This window comes from Suricata suricatta, chromosome 10 (genome assembly GCF_006229205.1).
Source record: "Suricata suricatta isolate VVHF042 chromosome 10, meerkat_22Aug2017_6uvM2_HiC, whole genome shotgun sequence".
In the NCBI taxonomy this organism is placed as follows: Eukaryota; Metazoa; Chordata; class Mammalia; order Carnivora; family Herpestidae; genus Suricata; species Suricata suricatta.
In genome coordinates this window covers 63,655,578-63,675,969 of record NC_043709.1, presented here as the reverse complement: position 1 = coordinate 63,675,969, position 20,392 = coordinate 63,655,578, and the positions used below count along the sequence as shown (strand labels likewise).

Below are 20,392 nucleotides of genomic sequence, written 5' to 3'. Positions count from 1 at the left end.
TGCAGGAGTATCTCCCCAGACAGGAATACACATGCTTCTCTGCAATAGGAAACCCAGTAACCCTAGGCTGTTCATAAAAAGACAGAAGGAATATGAGAAGTGAATTTTGTGGTCTCCCTTCTTGAAAGACAAGGGGTCTCAAAGTCAGCTGGCATAATGTCTTCAGAGAGAGGGTCTGCAACAAGACAACTAGGCTGGGTTCATTTTCTCCAAAAGTACTGTCCATAGAATGGTTAGGCACTCCCTCCCTACTGTGCCCCAGGTCCACCCCTGTCCCAGGCAACTTCCTCCAGCCACTACCTCTGGCAGACAGCTGTGCTTAGGCAGGAGGACCCATAGAGAGGGTGAGGGTGGTTGGAAGGGAATAAGAGGCGTTTGCCTTCACAGCCAAGAACCCATCAGTGTTAAGACCTCTGGTTCCTCAGAAAGGCAAGCATTTACCAGATAGCAGCTGGCAGGCTGGATGGATAGAGCTGAGAACTTGGAAAACCAGGCCTGCGGGAGGTAAGGGACTTCCGTGCCCTTGGGGCAGTGCCAGGGCTGGAGACATGGGGCCTTGGGCCCAGAATAAGGAGAAGGGGCTGGGGTTCGGTGAGCCGCTTTTCTAGTAGGCCTAGGCCAGGGGAGTGTCGGCACAGATAAATTCTCTGCATTCTTCTGGCACCGCAGCCAGGACCCGGAGAGCCTTTTCTGCAGGCGCTGCCCCAGCCCCACACCCTGCCCAGCCCTTCTCCCTCCCTCAGCCTCTCTTTAGTGTTCAGCCTCCCGGCCCCCGCCTCCTTCCTTCCCGCAGCCCCTCAAAGCCAAGGAAGGATTGTTCCTAGAGACCCTGATCTCTCTGCCTCTCCCCATCTTCCCCACGCCCTACCGCTCCAGGCCACGGGGACTGCAAGGAGGGCGAAGAGGAGCCCGGGGCTCGTCTTCGCGCCTGCGCTTTGGGGAGAGCCTCCCCCCCCCCACCCTGCGCAACAACCCCGCACCTCTAAGCGGCACTCGGACAGTGGGATGCGGGTGGGGTGGGGTGCGCAGCTGGGGCAAGGTCAGTGCTTTCTAAGAGGGAGGGAGACCGGCCCCCGGAACATCCCCCTGTCCCGAAAGTTTCCCTTCCGGGGCCATGGAGTGTGCGCGAGGATGGCGCGGGGGGCGGGAGGGGGTGGGGTAGGGGTGGACAGAGTCGCAGCCGGACCCCCACCCCCACCCCGGGACAGTGCGGCGGGAGGGAGGGGCAGGCAGCTAGGTCCAGGCAGGAAGGCGCGCCGCCCCCTTCGACCCAAGGCTGCCCCGAGAGCCTTACCCTTCAAATCGCCCACCCCCAGCCCAGAGCTTACGGACCCTCCACCCGCCGCCTTTTAAATCCCAAGTAGGCCTGGAACTCACCGAAATGAGGTGCTGAACGAGACCAAGGCAGGCTGGATCCGCCGGGTCCATGGCAGCGATTCGGGGGCGGGGGGCAGAAGAAGGGGGGCGCTGGGGCCGCCTCTTGATGTCAAGGCTTTAAAGGGGCCAGCGAGCCCCTCCCCTCGCTCGGGCCCCGCCTCCCTCCTTCCGAACAGCCAATCCACGTTCGCCCTGGATGCGCGCCCCTCCCAACCCCCCCCAGATGTTCCCAGGACGAGAGCTAAGTCCGCCCGGCCGGAGAGCGCCGCTTCCGCCCTGGTGGGAAGGACCTCCCCTCCCCCATATAGAGAACCACTCTCCTCGGGCCTGGTGTAGTCCCGCTAGGTAAACTTTCGCCGTGCGAGGATAGAAGAAGCCGCACTGGGCTGGGCGGGGGTGGAATGGGGGGCATCTATAGCACAGAAAACTAAGTAGGTACGCGCGGAGTCACGGGCATGCGCATCTTCTTCTGTGGGGCTGGGCGTGCACGTGTATGTGTGGTTGTGAGCATTGGTGTTTGTAATTTGCCTTCCTGCTTACGTGTTGGGTGTAAATTTATGGGAAGCCGCTTGAGTGCCTCCTTGGCCTTAAATGCTCCCTCCTCACTTTTCCTCCCCCGGATCGGGATCGGATCCTCCCAGTAATATGAAAAACTGAGTGTTGGGAGCGGAGCTCCGCTCATTTCAGAGTAGCGCTGATTTCCTCACTGGAAGAAGTAAGGCTGAGCAGAAAAAGGATAAAACCTTGTTCTCAGCCACTTGCTGTCTCGGTGGAGACGAGTACCTGCCCTGTTGAATTAACCTCAGGCTTAAAAGAAGAAAAGCAAACACCCACCTGGGCCCCTGCAGGGCCTTAGAGCTGCCTTCAATACGATTCTCACTAGTCCTGGATTAAACATCTATTTGCCCTTGTCAAGTTACCGTATAATCTTCACAAACTGCATCATAGTCACTGACCTGTTAATGAAGGTTCTGAATGGGGTTCTGCAGAGAAATACAAAGGGATCCCTAGCCCATTTTTATTAAAATTGCTTCTGTTGTGGGTATACACGGAAAGCAGAAATGCGCCATATCAGTCCAACAAAGGAACATAAAAGCTGAGGGATCTTGGGGTGTTCAAATTGTCTAGGAATAATTAAGAGTTCCTCTCTGAAGGAGAGAGGATCTAAGAATGGGATTTGAAGGCCAGAGTGAACATGAGCAGATTCAGACAGGGTAAAGACCCAAGGAGACCTAGGTAGGAAAGAGCAGATTAGTTGCATGGGACAGTGAGATCACCATGGTAGAGTGGGAAGTAGAAGTTAATGGAGGAGGTTTTGTACTGCGATCAGAATGAGGATATGGATTTGACAGGACAAGTGATAAAGAAGTCGTTTGGGGTTCTTGAGCATAGAAATGAGTGCCTGAGGTCAATTGGAGCCTAAAAGATGTCATATTGGTTATTCCCACCAACTTTCTCACCTTTGGTTTAAAACAAATGTTATTGATTGATTTATCCTTAAAATACAATAAAATGCACAGATCTTAGGTGTTCTGTTTGGTGAATTTCAACAATAATATACACCGATGTAACACCCCAAACAAGATATTGAACCATCACCCCAGAAAATTCCTAATGCCCCTTTATATTTATAGTGAACTACCCTGCACCTACCACCACCCACCCCCTGCAACATCCTGAATTCTATCACCATAGTTTTGTCTGGTCTTGCATTTCACAGAGTGTAATCAAAGTGTATGCACTTTTTTTTGGTGTCCATATTCTTTAGCTTAGTAATGTTTTTGACTAAAGTGAGTCTATTCTTTTTATTGCTGAGCAGTATTCCATTGTACAAATATATCACAATTTGTTTATCCGTTCTCCAGTTGATGTGTATGTGGGTGTATCCAGTTTTGGGACGATTATGAATAAGGCTACTATAAATATTCTTGTGCAAATCCCTTTGTGAATATGTTTTCACTTCTAAGAAAGCTGACTTTATTTTTTTGAATTGAAAATTATTAAAATACAATAATTAATTTCAGGTGTATAACATAGTGATTAAACATTTATATACCTTGCAAAATGATCACCATAAGTCTAGTTACCATCTGTCCCCAAAGTTCATACAATTTATTTATTTAAAAATTTTTTAATGTTTTTTATTTATTTTTGAGAGACAGAGACAGCCCGAGCAGGGAGAATCAGAGAGAGAGGGAGACACAGAATCCGAAAACAGGCCCCAGGCTCTGAGCTGTCAGCACAGAGCCCGACACAGGGCTCGAACCCACAAACTGTGAGATCATGATCTGAGCTGAAGTCGGACGCTTAACCGACTGAGCCACCCAGATGCCCCCCATATAATTTTTTCTAAGTTTATTTATTCTGGGGGGGGGCGGAGACAGAGAACAGCAGGGGAGGAACAAAGAAAGAGGGGGAGAGAGAATTCACAGCAGGCCCCCAGCTATCAGCACAGAGACCCATGTGGGACTCAAACTCACAAATGGCGTGAGGAAATCATGACCTCAGTCAATATCAAAAGTTGGAAGCTAACCCGACTGAGCCACCCAGGGGTCCCAGTTCATACGATATTATTGACTATATTACCCATGTTATACAATACATCCGCATGACTTACTTGCTTTATAACTTAATAAGCCTCTTGATCCCCTTCACTCATAATTGCCCACCCTCCTACCCTCCTTTTTTTTCTGGCAACCATTAGTCTGTTCTCTGTGTCTATATGTCTGGTTTTGTTTGTTTTGTTTTTCAGATTCTACATGTATGTGAAATCATGGGGCATTTGTCTTTTTCTGACTTATTTCACTTAGCACAATCCCCTCGAAGTCCATCTATATTGTCCCACATGGCAAGATTTCATCCTGTTTTATGGCTGTATATGGGTATTTGTATTGTACATATATGTATGTACGCACACACACACTACATCTTGTTTATCCACTCATTTATTGGTGGACACTTAGGTTGCTCCATATCTTGGCTATTATAAATAATTCTGGAGTAAATATAATGGTGCACAGATATCTTCAATTTAGTTGTTTTTGTTTTCTTGGATAAAAATCCAGAGTGGAGGGGCGCCTGGTTGGCTCAGTCAGTTAAGAGTCCGACTTCGGCTCAGGTCATGATCTCACATTCGTGGGGTCGAGCCCCACATCGGGCTCTGTGCTGGTGGCTAGCTCAGAGTTTGGATTCTGTGTCTTCCTCTCTCTCTGACCCTCCCATGCTCACGCTCTCTCTCTCTCAAAAAAAAAAAAAATCCAGAGTGGACTTGCTGGGTCACATATTAGTTCTTATTTTTAATTTTTTGAGTAACCTTAATACAGTTTTCCATAGTAGCTGCACCAATTTACCTTCTCATCAACAGTGTATAAGTGTTTGCTTTTTTCCACATCCTCATCAACACTTGTTATTTCTTGCTTCTTTTAAATAATAACCATTCTGACAGGTGTGAGGTAATATCTCATTGTGGTTTTGATGTGCATTTCCCTGATGATTAGTGATGTTGAGCATCTTTTCATGTGTTTGTTGGCCATCTGTATGTCTTTGGAAATATGTCCACTCAGAGTGTCTGCCCACTTTATCTTAAATCTTTTTTGCCCTGTCCTCCCTCTTGTGCCTATTTAAAAATTTTTAATGTTTTTAATTTATTTTTGAGACAGAGAGACAGCGTGAGCAGGGGAGGGTCAGAGAGGGAGATATAGTCTGTAGGCAGGCTCCAGGCTGTGAGCTAGCTGTTAGCACAGAGCCCGATGTGGGGCTCAAACCCACAAACCATGAGATCATGACCTGAGCCGAAGTCAGATGCGCAACTGACTGAGCCACCCAGGTGCCCCTCTTCTGCCTATTTTAAGTCAGATTGGTTTTTGGTTTTGCTGTTGAGTTGTATGAGTTTTTAAAATGTTTTTTATTAAAATTATTTTAATGTTTTATTTATTTTTGAGACAGAGAGAGACAGAGCATGAGAAGGGGAGGGGCAGAGAGAGGGAGATACAGAATCCAAAAGAGGCTCCAGGCTCTGAGCTGTCAGCAGAGCCCGATGTGGGGCTTGAACCCACTCAAAAGTGTGAGGTCATGACCTAAGCCAAAGTCGGAGGCTCAACTGACTGAGCCACCCAGGTGCCCCATTATGTATTTTAGACATTAGGCCCATATTACACATATGATTTGCAAATATTTTCTTCTTTCTATTCAGTAAGTTGCCTTTCATTTTCTTCATAGGTTGCTTCACTGTGCAAAAAGGTTTTTAGTTTGAGGTAGTCCCATTTGTTTACTTTTGCTTTTGTTGCCCTCACCTGTGGAGTCAGGTCCAAAAAAATATTGCTGAGACTAATGTCAAGAAACTTACTGTTTATGTTTTCTTTGAGGACTTTTATGGTTGCAGGTCTTACATTCAAGTCTTTAACCCATTTTGAGCTGATTTTTGTTTACAGTGATAAGATAGTGTTTCAGTTTTATTCTTTTGCATCTAATTGCACAATTTTCCCAACGCCATTCACTGAAGAGATGGCCTTTTCCCCATTGTATATTCTTGCCTCCTTTGTCATAGATTAGTTGATCATATGTGTGTGGATTTCTCAGTTGTCAGTTCTGTTCCATTGATCTTTGTATCTGTTTTGTGCTAGTACCATTCGGTTTTGATTACTATAGCTTTGTAGTATAGTTTGAAGTCTGGGAGCAGGGAGTGTGACACCTCCACCTTTGTTCTTTCTCAAGGCTGCTTTGTCTATTTGGGATCTTTTGTGGTTTCATACAAATTATATTTGTTCTATTTCTGTGAAAAATGTCATTGGTATTTTGATAGTGACTGCATTGAATCTGTAGATTGCTTTGGGCAGTATCGACATTTTAACAATATTCATTCATCCAATCCATGAGTGTGGTATATATTACCTTTTATTTGTGTCATCTTCAGTTTCTTTCATCAGTGTCTTACAGTTTTTAGAGTATAGGTCTTTCTTACCTCCTCAATTAAATTTATTTCTAGGTATTTTATTCTTTTTGATGTAATTGTGAATAGGATTGTTTTCTTAATTTCTTTTTCTCATAGTTTGTTATTAGGGTTATAGAAACACAAAAGATTTCTGTATATTAATTGTACATCCTGCAACTTTACTGAATTCATTTATTATTCATTTATTCTAATAGTTTTTTTTAGGGGATTCTTTAGGGAGCTCATCTTGTTGGTATTTTTGGAATCTTGTAGCACTGATTTTTATTCATTCAAACATCCAATATTCCTTGAATAGGAATCAGAAGGCTAGTCCTGGGTTTACAAAAAAATTAGACATGATTCTTTCCTCACAGGGCTTAAAAATCCAGGAAAACTCCATGTATCTGTAACATTCCAAAACCACAGGGTAGAAAAACCTTAATAGTATGCCAACCATTTCTAACTATTTTGGGATGTTTCCAAATTATTAAATATTTGTAAACAAACAAACCATCTGAATTTTTCCCTTTTCATTCAGATGCTCACCCTTAAAAAAAACAAAAGAACATCTACACCTGTCACAGCAAGTATCTGCCCTCCTTACTTAAAAGCTTTTGCACACTTGAAAGCTTAGGCATTCAGATTTTGGCAGATTCTCTATGCTTCATAAACCTTCATCTTCACTGACGGGAGGTTAAGGAAGTATAATTATTATTACCCCATGATTGCTTTCTGTCTTTGGTAGTGCTTAAGACACTTTGATTCCTCAGTGATTTATTCAATTAAATTATTTAAAAATATACAGAAGTCCCATAGTTGTGTTTTCACCCTTGTTATATACCATTCATCACATATTGTTCTTTGAGTTGTCCGTGTCATAAAACAAGCTAGTCTCTTGGCTTCTTTTTGCTACAAGCTGCTAGTAGTCAACCAGTATGGTGGCATGGTCTAACTGTGCATATAGGGCTAAAGACTGACCAGTAGTAGATCACTGCTCACATCAGTACTTTGAATGGTTTTAGGCATGGGATTGGCATAATCTGAATTGCATTTTAGAAAGAATTCTGTGGTTGCAGTGTGGGGAACAGGTTAGAGAGAGCAAGATTGAAGTCAAGGAGAATAGACAGAACGTATTTGTAGTATTCATTGAGGGGGAAAATGAGAAAAGATGTGCTCTGGACTGGGAAAGTGATAGTGGTGATGGAGAGGAGATCACTTCAAGAAATAAAGAGTAGCAGAGTCAGCAGTTCTTGAGATTGGAAGGGGAGGAAAGCAGAGAGCTAAGCCAACATTTCCGGACTTGGTAACTTGCAGATGGTAGCACCACTCACTGAAATAGAAAACACTGGAGGAAGAGCAATTTGGGGAGATTATATGCTCACTTCCAAACATGTTAACACTGTATTGGCTGGGAGATGTCCAAGTGAAAATGTATAAGAGGTAAGACCTTCCCAGCTGTTGTGCCTCATAAAGAGGTTACAGATGTGCTGCATATTGATTTTCTCAACCTTCAAAGCAGCACGAACTCCCTCTGACAGAAGTCTCAGTAAGATATGTTGCCATAAAAACACCATAATTCTCTATGTGTGCCATGATATGGAAAAGGGTGGAGAGTATTAATGTGTAATGCTGTTGGATAAATAATTCTGAAGCTCAGGAGAGAGATCTAGATTAGAGATAAGGGGCTTGTGAGACATGAGAACATCAGAACATTCATGTGGTAACTGAAGTCATAAAGTAGAGATCATGCAAGGAGAGAAGACAGACTGGAACAGAACCCTAAGGAACAGCAACATTAGAGAGGGGTCTCCAGAGGAGGAAGACAACTGGCTAAGTGCTGTCACCAGATCCAAAAGGGTTTCCAAAAAAATAGTTCCTGATAATTTTAATGTCAGGTTGGATCAGGACTGACACATATCTGCTGATGTTAGTCACATCATTGGGGACTTAGGCAAAACCAAATTTTGAAGGGTTGAGAAAGGTGTACAAAGGAATGGAGACAAGAAGTATTTAAAACTTTTTCAAGACTCTTGACTATGCTGTGAGGGAAAAGTTAGACAGGTAGGTGGGGCAACCAGATGAGAATTATTTTTAGAAAGTTATTTTTAGAAAGCTACTGCTGGGCGCCTGGGTGGCTCAGTCAGTTAAGCCTCCGACTTCGGCTCAGGTCAGATCTCACGTTCGTGGGTTCGAGTTCTGCGTCAGGCTCTGTGGTGACAGCTGGCTCAGAGCCTGGAGCCTGCTTCCCGTTCCTTGTCTCCTTCTCTCTCTGCCCCTCCCTCTCTCATGCTCTCTCTCTGTACCAAAAATAAATAAAACATTAAAAAAAAAAAAAGAAAGCTACTGCTTAATTTTATTTTAAAACATATTTAAAATTCATTATTTTTAAAAAGCATTACATGCATATGGTTAACAAATCAAATAACACAGAAGCAATTATGTGCTCATTTCCCACCCCCAACAATTAGCCATTTTAACTTTCTGGCTGATTCTTCAATATGACTAAATATACTTATACTGCTATTCTTTGATTTTTCACTTTAGCTTGTTTTATTATCTTCTGTGTATATATTCTTTTTTAAAGGTACAAAAGTGGAATCTGTTCTGTACTTTACTTCTTGCACTTAAGATATCTCAGAGACTTTTCTATTTTAACATAGATCGAGCTACCTTGTTCTTTTAACAATTACATAGTAATCCATTTATGGCTATTTGTACCATGGGCATTTAGGTTGTTTCCAGCTTTTCAGTTTTATCAGACAACTGTAATTGATAACCTGTACATATATCCTTGCATATTTTTTTTACAGTTTATTTATTTTTGAGAGAGACAGAATGAGGAAGGGCCAGAGTGTGAGAGAGAAAATCCCAAGCAGGCTCCCCGTGGAACTTAATGCAGGGCTAAACGCAGGGCTCAAACCCCTGAACCATGACATCATGACTTGAGCTAAAATCAAGAGTCAGTCGCCTGACTGAGCCACCCAGGCGCCCCATCCTTGCATATTTATGTGAGTATATCCACAGGACAAATCCCTAGCAGTGGAATTCCTGGGTATGTGTAGTTTGTTTTGACAAATATTGACAAATTGCCCTCCATATGGTCATATTGATTTGCCACTCCCACTAACAGGGTGGAAGAATACCTGTCTTCCCACATTCTCACCATCACTGTTTGAAGTTTATTTATTTTGAGGAGGGAGGGGCAGAGAGAAAGGGAGAGAACCCCAAGCAGGCTCCACACTGTCAGTGCAGAGCCCAATGTGGGACTTCATCTCACAAACCGGGAGATCATGACCTAAGCTGAAATCAGGAGTTGGATGTCCAACTGACTGAGCCACCCAGGCGTTCCCCCCAGCTTTGTTTATTTATTCACCATCACTGTTTAAAATTTTTGTGAATAGTTACAAGTGATGAAATGTTCTTTCATTGTTTTTATATCCATGGGACTATTAAGATTAAATACGTTTTCAGGTGTTTATCTGCCATTATCATTTTCTATGAATGTCTTTTTTCTAATAGATGTGTAAGAGTTGTTTGGATTATAATGAAATTCACCTTTTACCTGTCACATGTATTGCATATTGTTTTCCTAGTTGGTAGCTTCGTCTTGTGACTTTTTTGGATTTTTTTTTCTTTGCCTTAGGTAGTCAAATTTATTGGTCTTTTCCTTGATAACTGTTGGGCTTTTTATGTTAAGAAAGTGCTTTTAAAAAATCTTTTTTCTCTAGTATGTTTATGAGTTTTCTTTTTTACTTTATATATTTTATCCAGCACCTACTTAAATGGCAAAGACAACTGTTATTTCTTAGTACTTCCCAGAATGACATCTCCATTATAGACCATTTAGTCCTATCTGTTCTTAACATACACAACACCTATTCCTTTGTACCTTTGCTGAAGGTTCCTCTCGCCAGGCTCACAGGTCATGCTCCTTTCTCTCTTGCCCATCTTTGCAGAAGCTATATTCCTTTCAAGAACAGCTCAGATTTCATATCCAGTAGAAAATCTTCCATGTCCATTGTAGCCCACAAAGACTTTCCCTTTGCTGAAAGGGAAATGATTACATACTGCTTTCTTTGAGCCTCTCCTTTTCTCAACTTTAATGTACTTTCTAAGCAAATCAAATCTAGCCTTTGGAAGTCCAGGGTTGTTTAATCTACCTTTTCCTACTACCCAAAGCAGCTAAAAGCATGCTGGGTATATGGAATATATATGTGTATATATATATGGCAGAGAGGAGATAGAATCTGAAGCAGGCTCCAGTCTCTGAGCTGTCAGCACAGAGCCCGACGCAGGGGTTGAACTTACAAGCTGTGAGATCATGACCTGAGCTGAAGTCGGATGCTTAACTGACAGAGCCACCCAGGCATTCCCTTTTTTCTATTTCTAACCAGACCTCTTTTGGTTCCTCCTTTTCCCCTTATTCAGTAACTGTCAGCAGCCCTCGGACCTAGGACCTCTCATCATATCCATGTTTTTGGAACTTACTACTCATTACATCTCAATTATATGAATGATTTCCACATTTCATATCTAGTCTTGATCTGCTGTCCTCTCCCAAACCATCAATAGCCAAAAGCTTGGAATTGGCATCTTATTGCAAAGATATGTTTGAGAAAACATACCTCAAACTTCCATGCCAAAGGCTAAGCTTATCCCTCTCCCAAGTCTGTTTTTTTTTTAAAAGGAGACTCCACAGTTGGTGTGGAGCCCAATGCAGAGCTTGAACTCCTGACTCTCAGCTCAAGACCTAAGCTGAGATCAAGGGTTGGCCTCTTAATCAACTGGGCCACCCAGGCAACCCATTTTCTTAACTTTTTAATTTCTTCCCATTTTCAGTTTCCTGGGCAGTCTTCTGCTCACTCATATATCTCCCTTTTCCTCTCAATACTTGAATTCAGATACATTTCTTTTGCTCATTCATATATTAATTCAACAAGTACTTCTCAGCTGCCTGACATGTGTTGGTCATTGTGCTAGGCCTCAAAGTATAAAGGTAAGTTGGGCTTGAAATCAGTCTTACGGCAGTGGGACAGAGGCATATAAAGAATTACGATAGGATAAATACTATAATAGAGGCTTTCACACAAAGTCCCTAGTAAAATATAGTAACAAATCCAAAGTGCTATAGGAGTTGGGGGAAGATTTCTGACAAAATGTAACATCTGAACTGTCTTTTAGGAAAAATAGTTCAACCAGGTTGTAAGTTGGGAGAACTGGGGGAGAGAGAATGAAAACAGAGGGAGTTTGTGTTAAGTCTCAGAGGTATGAAAGTACATGGCCAGTAGGACACAGTGGTAGGTGAGAAGTTCAAGTGTGACTGGGGTGTGGAGGAAAAGCATAAAGACCAACACTGTCCAACACAATTTTCTGCAGTGATGGAAATGGCCTAAATCTGTGCTGTTCAATAAAGTAGCCACTAATCACATATGGCTATTGAACACCTGCAACATGGCTAGTAAGACTGAGAAGCTGAATTTTAAATTTCATTTCATTTTACTTAATTTAAATGGCAAGTGGCTACCTTATGAACAACATTGGTTTACGCACTGGATAAAGGACAGGACTCTAGCTCTAGGAAACACTGAAGGCTTAAAAATTTTTTTTAATCTTTATTTTTGAGAGAGAGAGACCCACAGAGTGCAAGGGGAGGAGGGTCAAAGAGAGGGAGACACAGAATCTGAAGCGGGCTCCAGGCTCTGAGCTATCAGCACAGAGCCTGATGTGAGGCTCGAACTCATGAACAGTGAGATCAGCCCTGAGCTGAAGTCGGACACTTAATCGAGCCACCCAGGTGCCCCGAACACTGAAAGTTTTTAAGCATAAAACTAGCATAACTAGATATCTGAGGGAGGGAACACTGGCAGCAGGGATTAGAGGGTAGATGACAACAAAGAAATGCCTGGAAGGGACCAGCCACATGGATGGAATAAATAGGACTTACATGTTATTGGACACTGAAAATTTACTGGACTTTGTGACTATTTCAGTATGGGGAATAAGTGAGGAGACTCACCTGAAGTTTGTAGCTTGAGCAATGGGTGGATGGCAACAACTGAGATAGGATTAGGTTTAGAAGGAGGGTAATAAGTTTGCTTTGGGGATATGTTGAATCTCAGGTGCCTGAGAACTATCTCAGAGGACATGATTACAAAACAGGAAAAATATTAATCTACATCTGTGGAAGTGAGGCTACCAATATATTTGGGGGTTATTAGCATATAGGTAGTTGCTAAAGGCATGGGAGTAAAGGAACTCACCCCAGGAAAAATATGTAGAAGAGGACTAGATGGATTCTAAGAAGCCCTAAGCAATCAAAATATGATCTATTTTGCATCAGAGTCACCTAGGGTGCTTGTTAAAAACAGATTTCTCCTTGTGGATGTACTTAACGCCATGGAATTGTATACTTGAAAATTGTTCAAATGGTAAATTTTATGTTACATACATTTTACCACAATAAAAAAAAAAGCCAAAAAAAATCAACCAAACAAACAACTCCACAAATATAATCAAACTAAACCAAAGCGACTCCCAAGCCCCATTCTTAACCTGAATCATTGCTTCTGGAGATAAATCCAGGACTCTCCAGGTAACTTAAGTTCAATTAAACTTGGAACTAACTGCCTAAAGAGTACAGAAAAACTAGGAGACAGGAAGAGAATAAAGGGAGAAGGGTATGGTGAAAAAACCAAGGGGGAGCAGTTCAAAGGGATCAATAGTGCTGAATAGAGCCATGACCCAGGAGGCAGACTCAACAAGAGGCCTCAGATTTTGGCATTCATCACGAGGTCATTGATGAATGGGAAACGAAGGAGCATAGGTGGTGGAGGCTACTCTTTCAAGGGCTTTGTTCACATTTGGTGGTGAAAAGACGGAGAGATTCAACAAACTTGAAGAGAGATCAGATACAGGAAAAGTTGGTGGTTTTAGAGAGAGAATTGAGCACATTGGCAGGTGGACAGGAAGGAGTGAATGAGGCCAAGGAGACATCAAGGGGATCCTCAGTAAAGCACTTTGGGAGAAGTAGCAGAGATTGGGATCAGGAACTTGGGCAGAGGTTAACTGGGTAAAAGTTCACTAGGTAAGTTCAGAAGTGAAAAGGCGAAAAGATGAAGGGGTTTAAGACTGAGAGCAAAGGCTCCTGGATGGCTCAGTTAAGAGTCCAGCTTTCGTTCAGGTCACGATCTCACTGTTTTTGAGTTCAGGTCCTATATCAGGTACTGCTGTCAGCTCAGAGTCCGCTTGGATCCTCTGTCTCCCTCTCTCTGCCCCTCCCCCATTCATACTCTCAAAAAATAAAATAAAATGTTAAAAAAAAAAAAAAGACTGAGGGCAAGAAAAGACTTCCTAACACAGTAAACAGGAATGGTGCTGATTGGTAGTTAGGGCATCTGCCTAGACTAGTGGAACAGGGATATACCGTCAAGAACCTGCAGAAGGGTAAAAGTCCAGAAGAGTCACTAGGATGAAAGTGACCACGAACACGAATATAAAAAGACAGAAAAGTAGTACTGGAGTCTGAGATTGGACATCAATCACATAATTATCCTGCACAAAATAGAAAAACTGGTTTTCCTAAATGAGGGCTTTGGTTCTGGTCTTGTATTGTTTGGGGAATGTACTAGCTTTGGCCAGTATGCTTTGGCTCACTATGCATAGAGTTCAAATTCCCTAGCAGGAACTTTTACTAACGTTTCCACCAATAGGTCTAAAGTTTAATTGTTGGTTCAGACTCTCTTATTCCCCAACTTTCCTTCTATAACTTGAGAAAATAATAGGCTGTTAAGGATTTTGAAACTCATCAATCCAGTCTTCTTTCTTAGCTAGATATATTTTGTTTTCCCATCTTGTCTCCACCAAATCTTTCTCCATCTTCAGCTTTCCCTTGGACTCAACTCATGGATGCCAAAACCTGACAGATATCAGTGACACCTATCCCACAGCATTTATGCTATAGTCCTTCAATTGTAGACTGCATTTTATGCCTGCTTCCCTGCACGTGTTCCCACTGCCATACTGGGTACCCCCCACCCCCATGCTGGTGTGCTTTGGCAGAAGATGCTGACCCAAAAAATCCTGAATTAACTCATTCTCTGGCATGTTTTCTGTTCTGAGCTTGGGTGAGGTTCTTTTTCTTGAGCTGAAAACCCCCTGGATAGAGTGGTTAAAAGCAGAAGTTTCCTACCTACCCCAGAGTCACAGGGCATTCTCAATCATACACAAGTCACTTTTATTATATGTAATTGTACAGTCCCACTTCATTCATTTCATTTGTACCAGCTGGATATTTTAAATATTTTAAACATCTTATAAATGCTAGCCAGTGCATTTTGGCTAGTAGTATCTGTTACCTGCTGTGCTGAGCCTGGGCATGCTGGATATGTGACCTGCTCTGGAAAGATAAGATGTTTTTCATACTAACCCTCTCCTTTAGCCAAGCCAGAGACTCTTCATTCCAGATTGTATTGTGAAGTTTTGCCTGAAGGTAGGATAAGAAGTCCAGCAAAAGCCTGAAGAAGCCAGATCAGATTCAAGTTGCCCATGGAACAGACACATTCTAAGGCAGGCCTGGGCTAAGTCTCTAACCACTAGAACAGCCCCTTCTGTATCCTAGAACCAGGATCACTTTCTCTACGCCATCTCAATCCGGAGAACCCAGCTCATTGCTCCACAGATGTATTCTCTTCTTCCAGAATCAACTCAGTGGGGAACAGATACTGATTCTTGCAATTGCATGTCTTGGACATTTTGCCAAAAGTATCTATCAGGTTTTTAGGCTGCCTTATAATCACAAATTAAGGAGAGTTAACTTAATTCTTAGTATATCACTCTTTCAATATCTCTATCCTCGTCTTCCCACCCTCCCATCTCACTGTCTCCAGAATCTTAATCTGTTCTTTTCTTTCCCTTCCTCTACCAGTGATTCGGGAATTGGATGAGCCTCAGTGGTGTGTTTTGCCCTGAAGAGCAGAAGGCTTCGGTCCCAGCTGGTGTTGCCAAAGCAGCATACTAATTCCATGCCATGGTCCTGGGTCAATATCTGCACAATCTGATTGGCCATGTCACCTCGGATGGCAAGGGAACGGAAGTGGTCAAAGTCATGGAGGCCCAGCTTCCGGAGACGCCTTGCAGCTGCCCGGTAACACTTCCAGGGTTGTGGCTCCACAAGGAGGTAGCGGCAGAGGGAGGAAAGGTGGGCCAGGAACTCCCACAGACCATGGTCCCCATGGTTCAAATGAATCCACATGGTTATTGACATGCAGAAGCCAATGTCAAAAACTGAGCGTCCAAACTGGTTTAAGAAAGAGCTCAAGAGAACTTTCCGAGTCTTTTGATTCATAAAGTCCAGGGTGATAAAGGTCAGGCCATCAGGAAAAGGGCATTCTTTTTCAGCTCGTTCCACCAGGACTGGATCTATGTCGCAGCAGAGTAGATGGAGTTCTCCTGAGGCATCTGAGCAGGTCTCCCCATCATGTAAGGAAAGGAAGTGTTTGTATAGAGCCACACTCAGATCCTAGAGAAATCCAAAAGAGCTTTGTCATTGCAGCTCTCAACCAGTGAATGAAAGAAAAACCTCTATCTCTTATTATCTCATTGGACTGCCACTTATTCTTGGCTTTATAGGATATGAAGCTCCTAGACTAAGAAGGTTGCCCGAAGAGTTTTCCACAGTGCCCTCCAGGGGTCTCAGGCTATAAAGTGTCATCTCCATACTTTCCTGACATTAATGATAGATTGGGTTGTGTTATGGTTGAAAGTTACACCCAAATGGATGCAGCAAAGGAGCTGAGAGCAGTCTTGTCCATTTTGAGTAATATGGTGGTAAACTCACTTTTTTTTTTTTAAAGTCTCTCAGACCTCAGGGAGGAAGAAAGGGTTCCAGGGGCATAGCCAGTGTTCCTTACCAGGAAGGTGAGGAACCAGAACAAGCATCATCTTACAAAAAATCTGCTTCTCAGACTTGTGATTGGGAAAGTCTGGATTCCAAAAAGTCCTCCTTTAGCCTTCATTCTACAGCTTCAATTTTGCTGTCTGGCTTATGCTTCACCACCCCCTTTTGAGACTTATTCTACTTCTGCAACTATTACTCCCAAAAGTCACTGCTGACTTCCTTCTAGCTAAATCTAAAGATCTGTGATTTTCACCATCTTGGCACTTTTTTTTGACTCCTAAACAAGTCACTATCTTCTTTCTCTAACTTTGACTTCTATAACCATTATAACTAATTCAAATTTGTGTTTCTCTAATCCATTTTTCAAGGCATTTTTCTATGCACCACCTCTTTTGCTCTGTGCAACAATCCTGTAAGGAAAAAACTTATGCCCTTTGTGCCGGTGAAGAAAACGTGGCTGGAAACAACCCAGATGTTCAAAAATAGTAGCATGGATGAATAAATGTATATTTATATACATGTATAATTAAGATGTATATATTATATAATGTATATATTACGATGGAATACTAAATATCACTTAAAAATGAAGGATATACATAGCAAGCTTCCATTTATATGAAGTTCAAAATGGATAAGATTAAATTACATTGTTTAGGGCTACAAAAATAGTGAGCCATAAAGAAAATCAAGAAAATAAGAGTAATAAGTCAAGCTAGTTGTTACCTCTGGGTGGAGTCGGGGGGGTTATGAACAGAGAAAGTTAAGGGACTTTTGGGGTTCTGACAATGTCTTATTCTTGATCTGGATAATGGTCATAAAGGTGTCTGCTTTATAGTAATTCATAAGTATAAGTTACGTCTTATGCACTTCTCTGTACATGGGGCACAGTTCACAAAAAATTCTTTTAAAAATTATGGTTCAGAGGCTAGTGACTTGTCTAATGTCACATGATTAGTACATGGCAAGGTTTAGGCTACATTAGATTCTTCCCTCTATACCAGGGTGCTCATACTGTAATATGCTTATTAATAATAATAATATGTATATCACTTATGGTTCTTATTAAAATAAAGGAAGATGCTGACTTAGTAGCATCTAAATGGGGTGGGGACTGAGACTCTATATTTCTAATAAGCTTCCAAGTCATGCTGATGCTGTAGATCAAGGACCACATTTCAAGTAGGAAGTTCCTATACTGTGCTATTTAATTTTCTTCCCATTTCTATACTTATTTATTTACTGACTCCCTCTTTCTGTCTGATCTTGGGTGTGCCAATTTGACTAGTCATTTTGTCATATCAGTCCCTCCTCTACCACATCTCTTCACCCTCTCCAACCTCAATTCCCTAATCCCAGAATACCCTGGAAGCTTAAAAAAGAAAATATAGACTCAAGGTCTCAATCACCCAAGATCTTATTCAGTAGGGCCAGAGTGGGGCCTGGGAGTTTTAAAAATGTAAATAAAGCACTCTGTAAATTAAGGTACATCCATACAATTTTGAAGCTGCTAAAAAAAGGATGTAGTGACATGAGTGATCTCTAAATTATTAAGTGAAAAGCAAGGTGCAAAACAGTGTGCTATTACTTGTAAATGTAAAAGAGGTGATATTTATACATACATAAATGCCTGTGTACACACAGGATGCACACCCAAGAAATTATAAACAGCAGTTGCCACTGTGTAGGGGGAAAGGAAAACTTAGGGTCAGTAGCTGACACTTTTTATTAAATGCCTATGATTTGCAATCACAGGGTCAGAACGTCTGCTCCTCTAAGATATGCTAGTAGTTACAGACAGGTGTCAAGAGAGACATTTTGATATTTTCGACGTAATTTCACTATAATCACTCTACGTCTAAGAATACTTTGAGGTGAGAAGACGTGGCAATGCCTTCCTCTGCCAGAAGGCTGTATCCTCCCTCTCAACCCTCTCCCCTGTACTCAGTCAACTCACTTCTTTTAAGTATCTGCTTGGCTCCAGGGTCCATCCTACACGGTATGGCACACGAATCTTAATTCCAGGCGGTATTCCGTCACCCCTGACTCAGCTCTCCCAGGAAACCAATCCCAACCCTACGCTCCCAAAGGTGGGTCTCCAGAAGCCCTCTCTCCGGCAGCCAGGTCGCCAGCCACGCTGCACAGGAGGCAAGCGCCGGAAGCCCTCAAACGGTGGCCCTTCCCACCCGAGGTTTGGCCTTGAGGCGGCGAACGCACCTGAAGGGACGCAGGAATTTGGAACAGAGTTTAAACTCATTTTGGGAAAGTTGTAATGGGCGTGATGCCACGCCCAAACCAGAGCCCCAGCGAGCGCAGAGGAAGCCAACCGCTCGGCTCCCCGACCTCCGCCCCCGCCCCCGTCACTCACCCCAGAGTTACACCCTACGTCGAGCCCCAGGATCGGCCTCGATTCGGGACTCTGAGGGAAAAGCCGGCGAAGCAGCTCCGGGGGCAAGAGGCGGAGCCGCTGTTCTGGAGGATGGAAGCGGGAATAATGAGGGAAATTTCCAAATGGGGCTGCCCCGGGTTCCAGAATTCGCGGTTCCTCTTCCGCGGCGGCCTCTTCAACGCCCCCGGTAGCCGGCTTCGGGGACGCCGCCATTTAGTCAGTCAGACCTCTGGGTCCCGGCGGAACCGGAAGTCGGAAGCCAGCACGGCTAGGTGCTGGGGCGCCAGCGCGCGTGCGTTAAATCGCAAAGTGGCTGGCGGGGGCGGGGGCGGGGGCGGGGGCGGGGGCGGGGGCGGGGGCGGGGGTGGCCTGAAGGCTGACGTCCACTCTGCGAGCGCTGACTGCGGGGCTTGCATTGCTTTGTTGCACTCTCACCACAACCTGGGAGGTGGTTAGTACTATTATCCCGTTTTATAGGTGAAGAAACAAACGCAGAGAGGTTGCGTGCCTTGCCCAAGCTGATACAGTTTCAACTTGAGGTAGCTGGAGAACAAGTTTTTTGGGATGCTGTAAATCAATTTTGGTTCAGCTTCCTTCCTTTACCTATGCATTAAGTGAGACCCAGAGGGTAGAAATTACCCAGAGTCACACAAGGAATCTGTGATGCAGGAACTTACACCCGGTTCAACTCATGGTTCCAGGAAAGGGTAGCCAGAAGAGCCAGGTGGGACAGGTGGATAGGGGCAACTGTAATTTGTGAGCTCTTTGAGAGGCAAGGACCCTGACTTATGAGCCAGCACTTAAGAGTGCTTATCGGGTGCCAGATCCTCTCTAAGACCTCTACGTACACTAATTCTTTTAATCCTCTCACATCAATCCTGTGAGGAAAAGACCATAATTATCCCTTTTTCATATATGAAGACATTGGGGTACAACGAATTTGTAATCTGCTCAAAGTCATGCGGTTAGAAATGATGGTACCAGGATTTGAACCCAGGCAGTTGGGCTCCAGAGGATGTGCTTGCAGCCATTTTGTTATTCTCAGCCTTGAATCCCCTTACGCCTACCGTGATACCTGACCCAAAGATGCTCAATAAGTATATGTTGAATGAAAACTCGATATCAGCAAATCGTGCTGAGAAACCTGGATATTGTGCAAAATAATGAAAGTGGACCCTTATCTTACAAAAAATCAGCTCAAAATAAATTAAGAACTTACATGTAAGACCTAAAACTGTGTGACAGCTGACAAAAAATGGAGGATACACTGGCCTTAGCAATGATATCATGGATATGACACCGAAAGCACAGACAACAAAAGCAAAAACAGACAAGTGGGTCTACATCAAACTAAGAAACTTATGTACAGCAATGGAAATCATTGATAGAGTAAAAAGGCAACCTACAGAATGGGAAAAAATATTTGCAAACCATATATAGTATCTGATAAGGAATTAATTTCTAAGATATATAAGGAACTCCTGTAACTCAATAGCAAAAGAACTAATAACATAACTAAAATATAGGCAATGGACTTAAATAGACATTTTTCCAAAGGAAGGCATATAAATGGCCAAAAGGTATATAAACAGATGCTCACTGTTACTAATCATCAGGGAAATGCAAATCAAAACCACAATATCACCTCGCACATGTTAGGATGGTTATTATGGAAGAACAAAAAAGACAACAAGCGTTGGCAAGGATGTGGAGAAAGTGGAACACTTGTACTGTTGGTGAGCATGTTAAATGGTGCAGCCAATCCCATATCTGGGTATGTACCCAAAATCAAGATCTTGAA

The 20,392-nt window shown here is 43.1% G+C and overlaps 2 protein-coding genes across 5 annotated transcripts in view; both read right to left on the bottom strand.

The window, feature by feature from the left end:
* Window positions 1-10,567, bottom strand: part of NCKAP5L (NCK associated protein 5 like) — a 39,157-nt gene extending 28,590 nt beyond the window's left edge. For 3 of the 4 annotated variants that reach the window (XM_029954203.1, XM_029954200.1, XM_029954204.1), the window contains exon 1: window positions 1,378-1,476. The gene's annotated coding sequence lies outside the window, so the exon portion shown is untranslated. Of the gene's footprint in view, window positions 1-1,377; window positions 1,477-10,196 lie in introns of those variants that run through there. The other variant, XM_029954201.1, reaches the window with a different exon arrangement.
* A 3,949-nt stretch (window positions 10,568-14,516) lies between these two features.
* BCDIN3D (BCDIN3 domain containing RNA methyltransferase) lies at window positions 14,517-18,826 on the bottom strand. Its single transcript, XM_029955241.1, has 2 exons — window positions 18,571-18,826; window positions 14,517-15,824 (listed from the first exon to the last, which is right to left on the bottom strand). The coding sequence occupies exons 1-2, from the start codon at window positions 18,802-18,804 to the stop codon at window positions 15,180-15,182; spliced, it is 879 nt and encodes a 292-aa protein (XP_029811101.1). The 5' UTR covers window positions 18,805-18,826; the 3' UTR covers window positions 14,517-15,179.
* Between the last annotated feature and the right edge of the window lie 1,566 nt (window positions 18,827-20,392).

Bases quoted from the DNA above. Each gene is read 5' to 3' on its own strand.
- BCDIN3D (XM_029955241.1), bottom strand. From the start codon at position 18,804: ATGGCGGCGTCCCCGAAGCCGGCTACCGGGGGCGTTGAAGAGGCCGCC. The intron at 15,825-18,570 runs GTGAGTGACGGG...GGATTTCTCTAG, and splicing joins ACGTAGGGTGTAACTCTGGG to GATCTGAGTGTGGCTCTATA.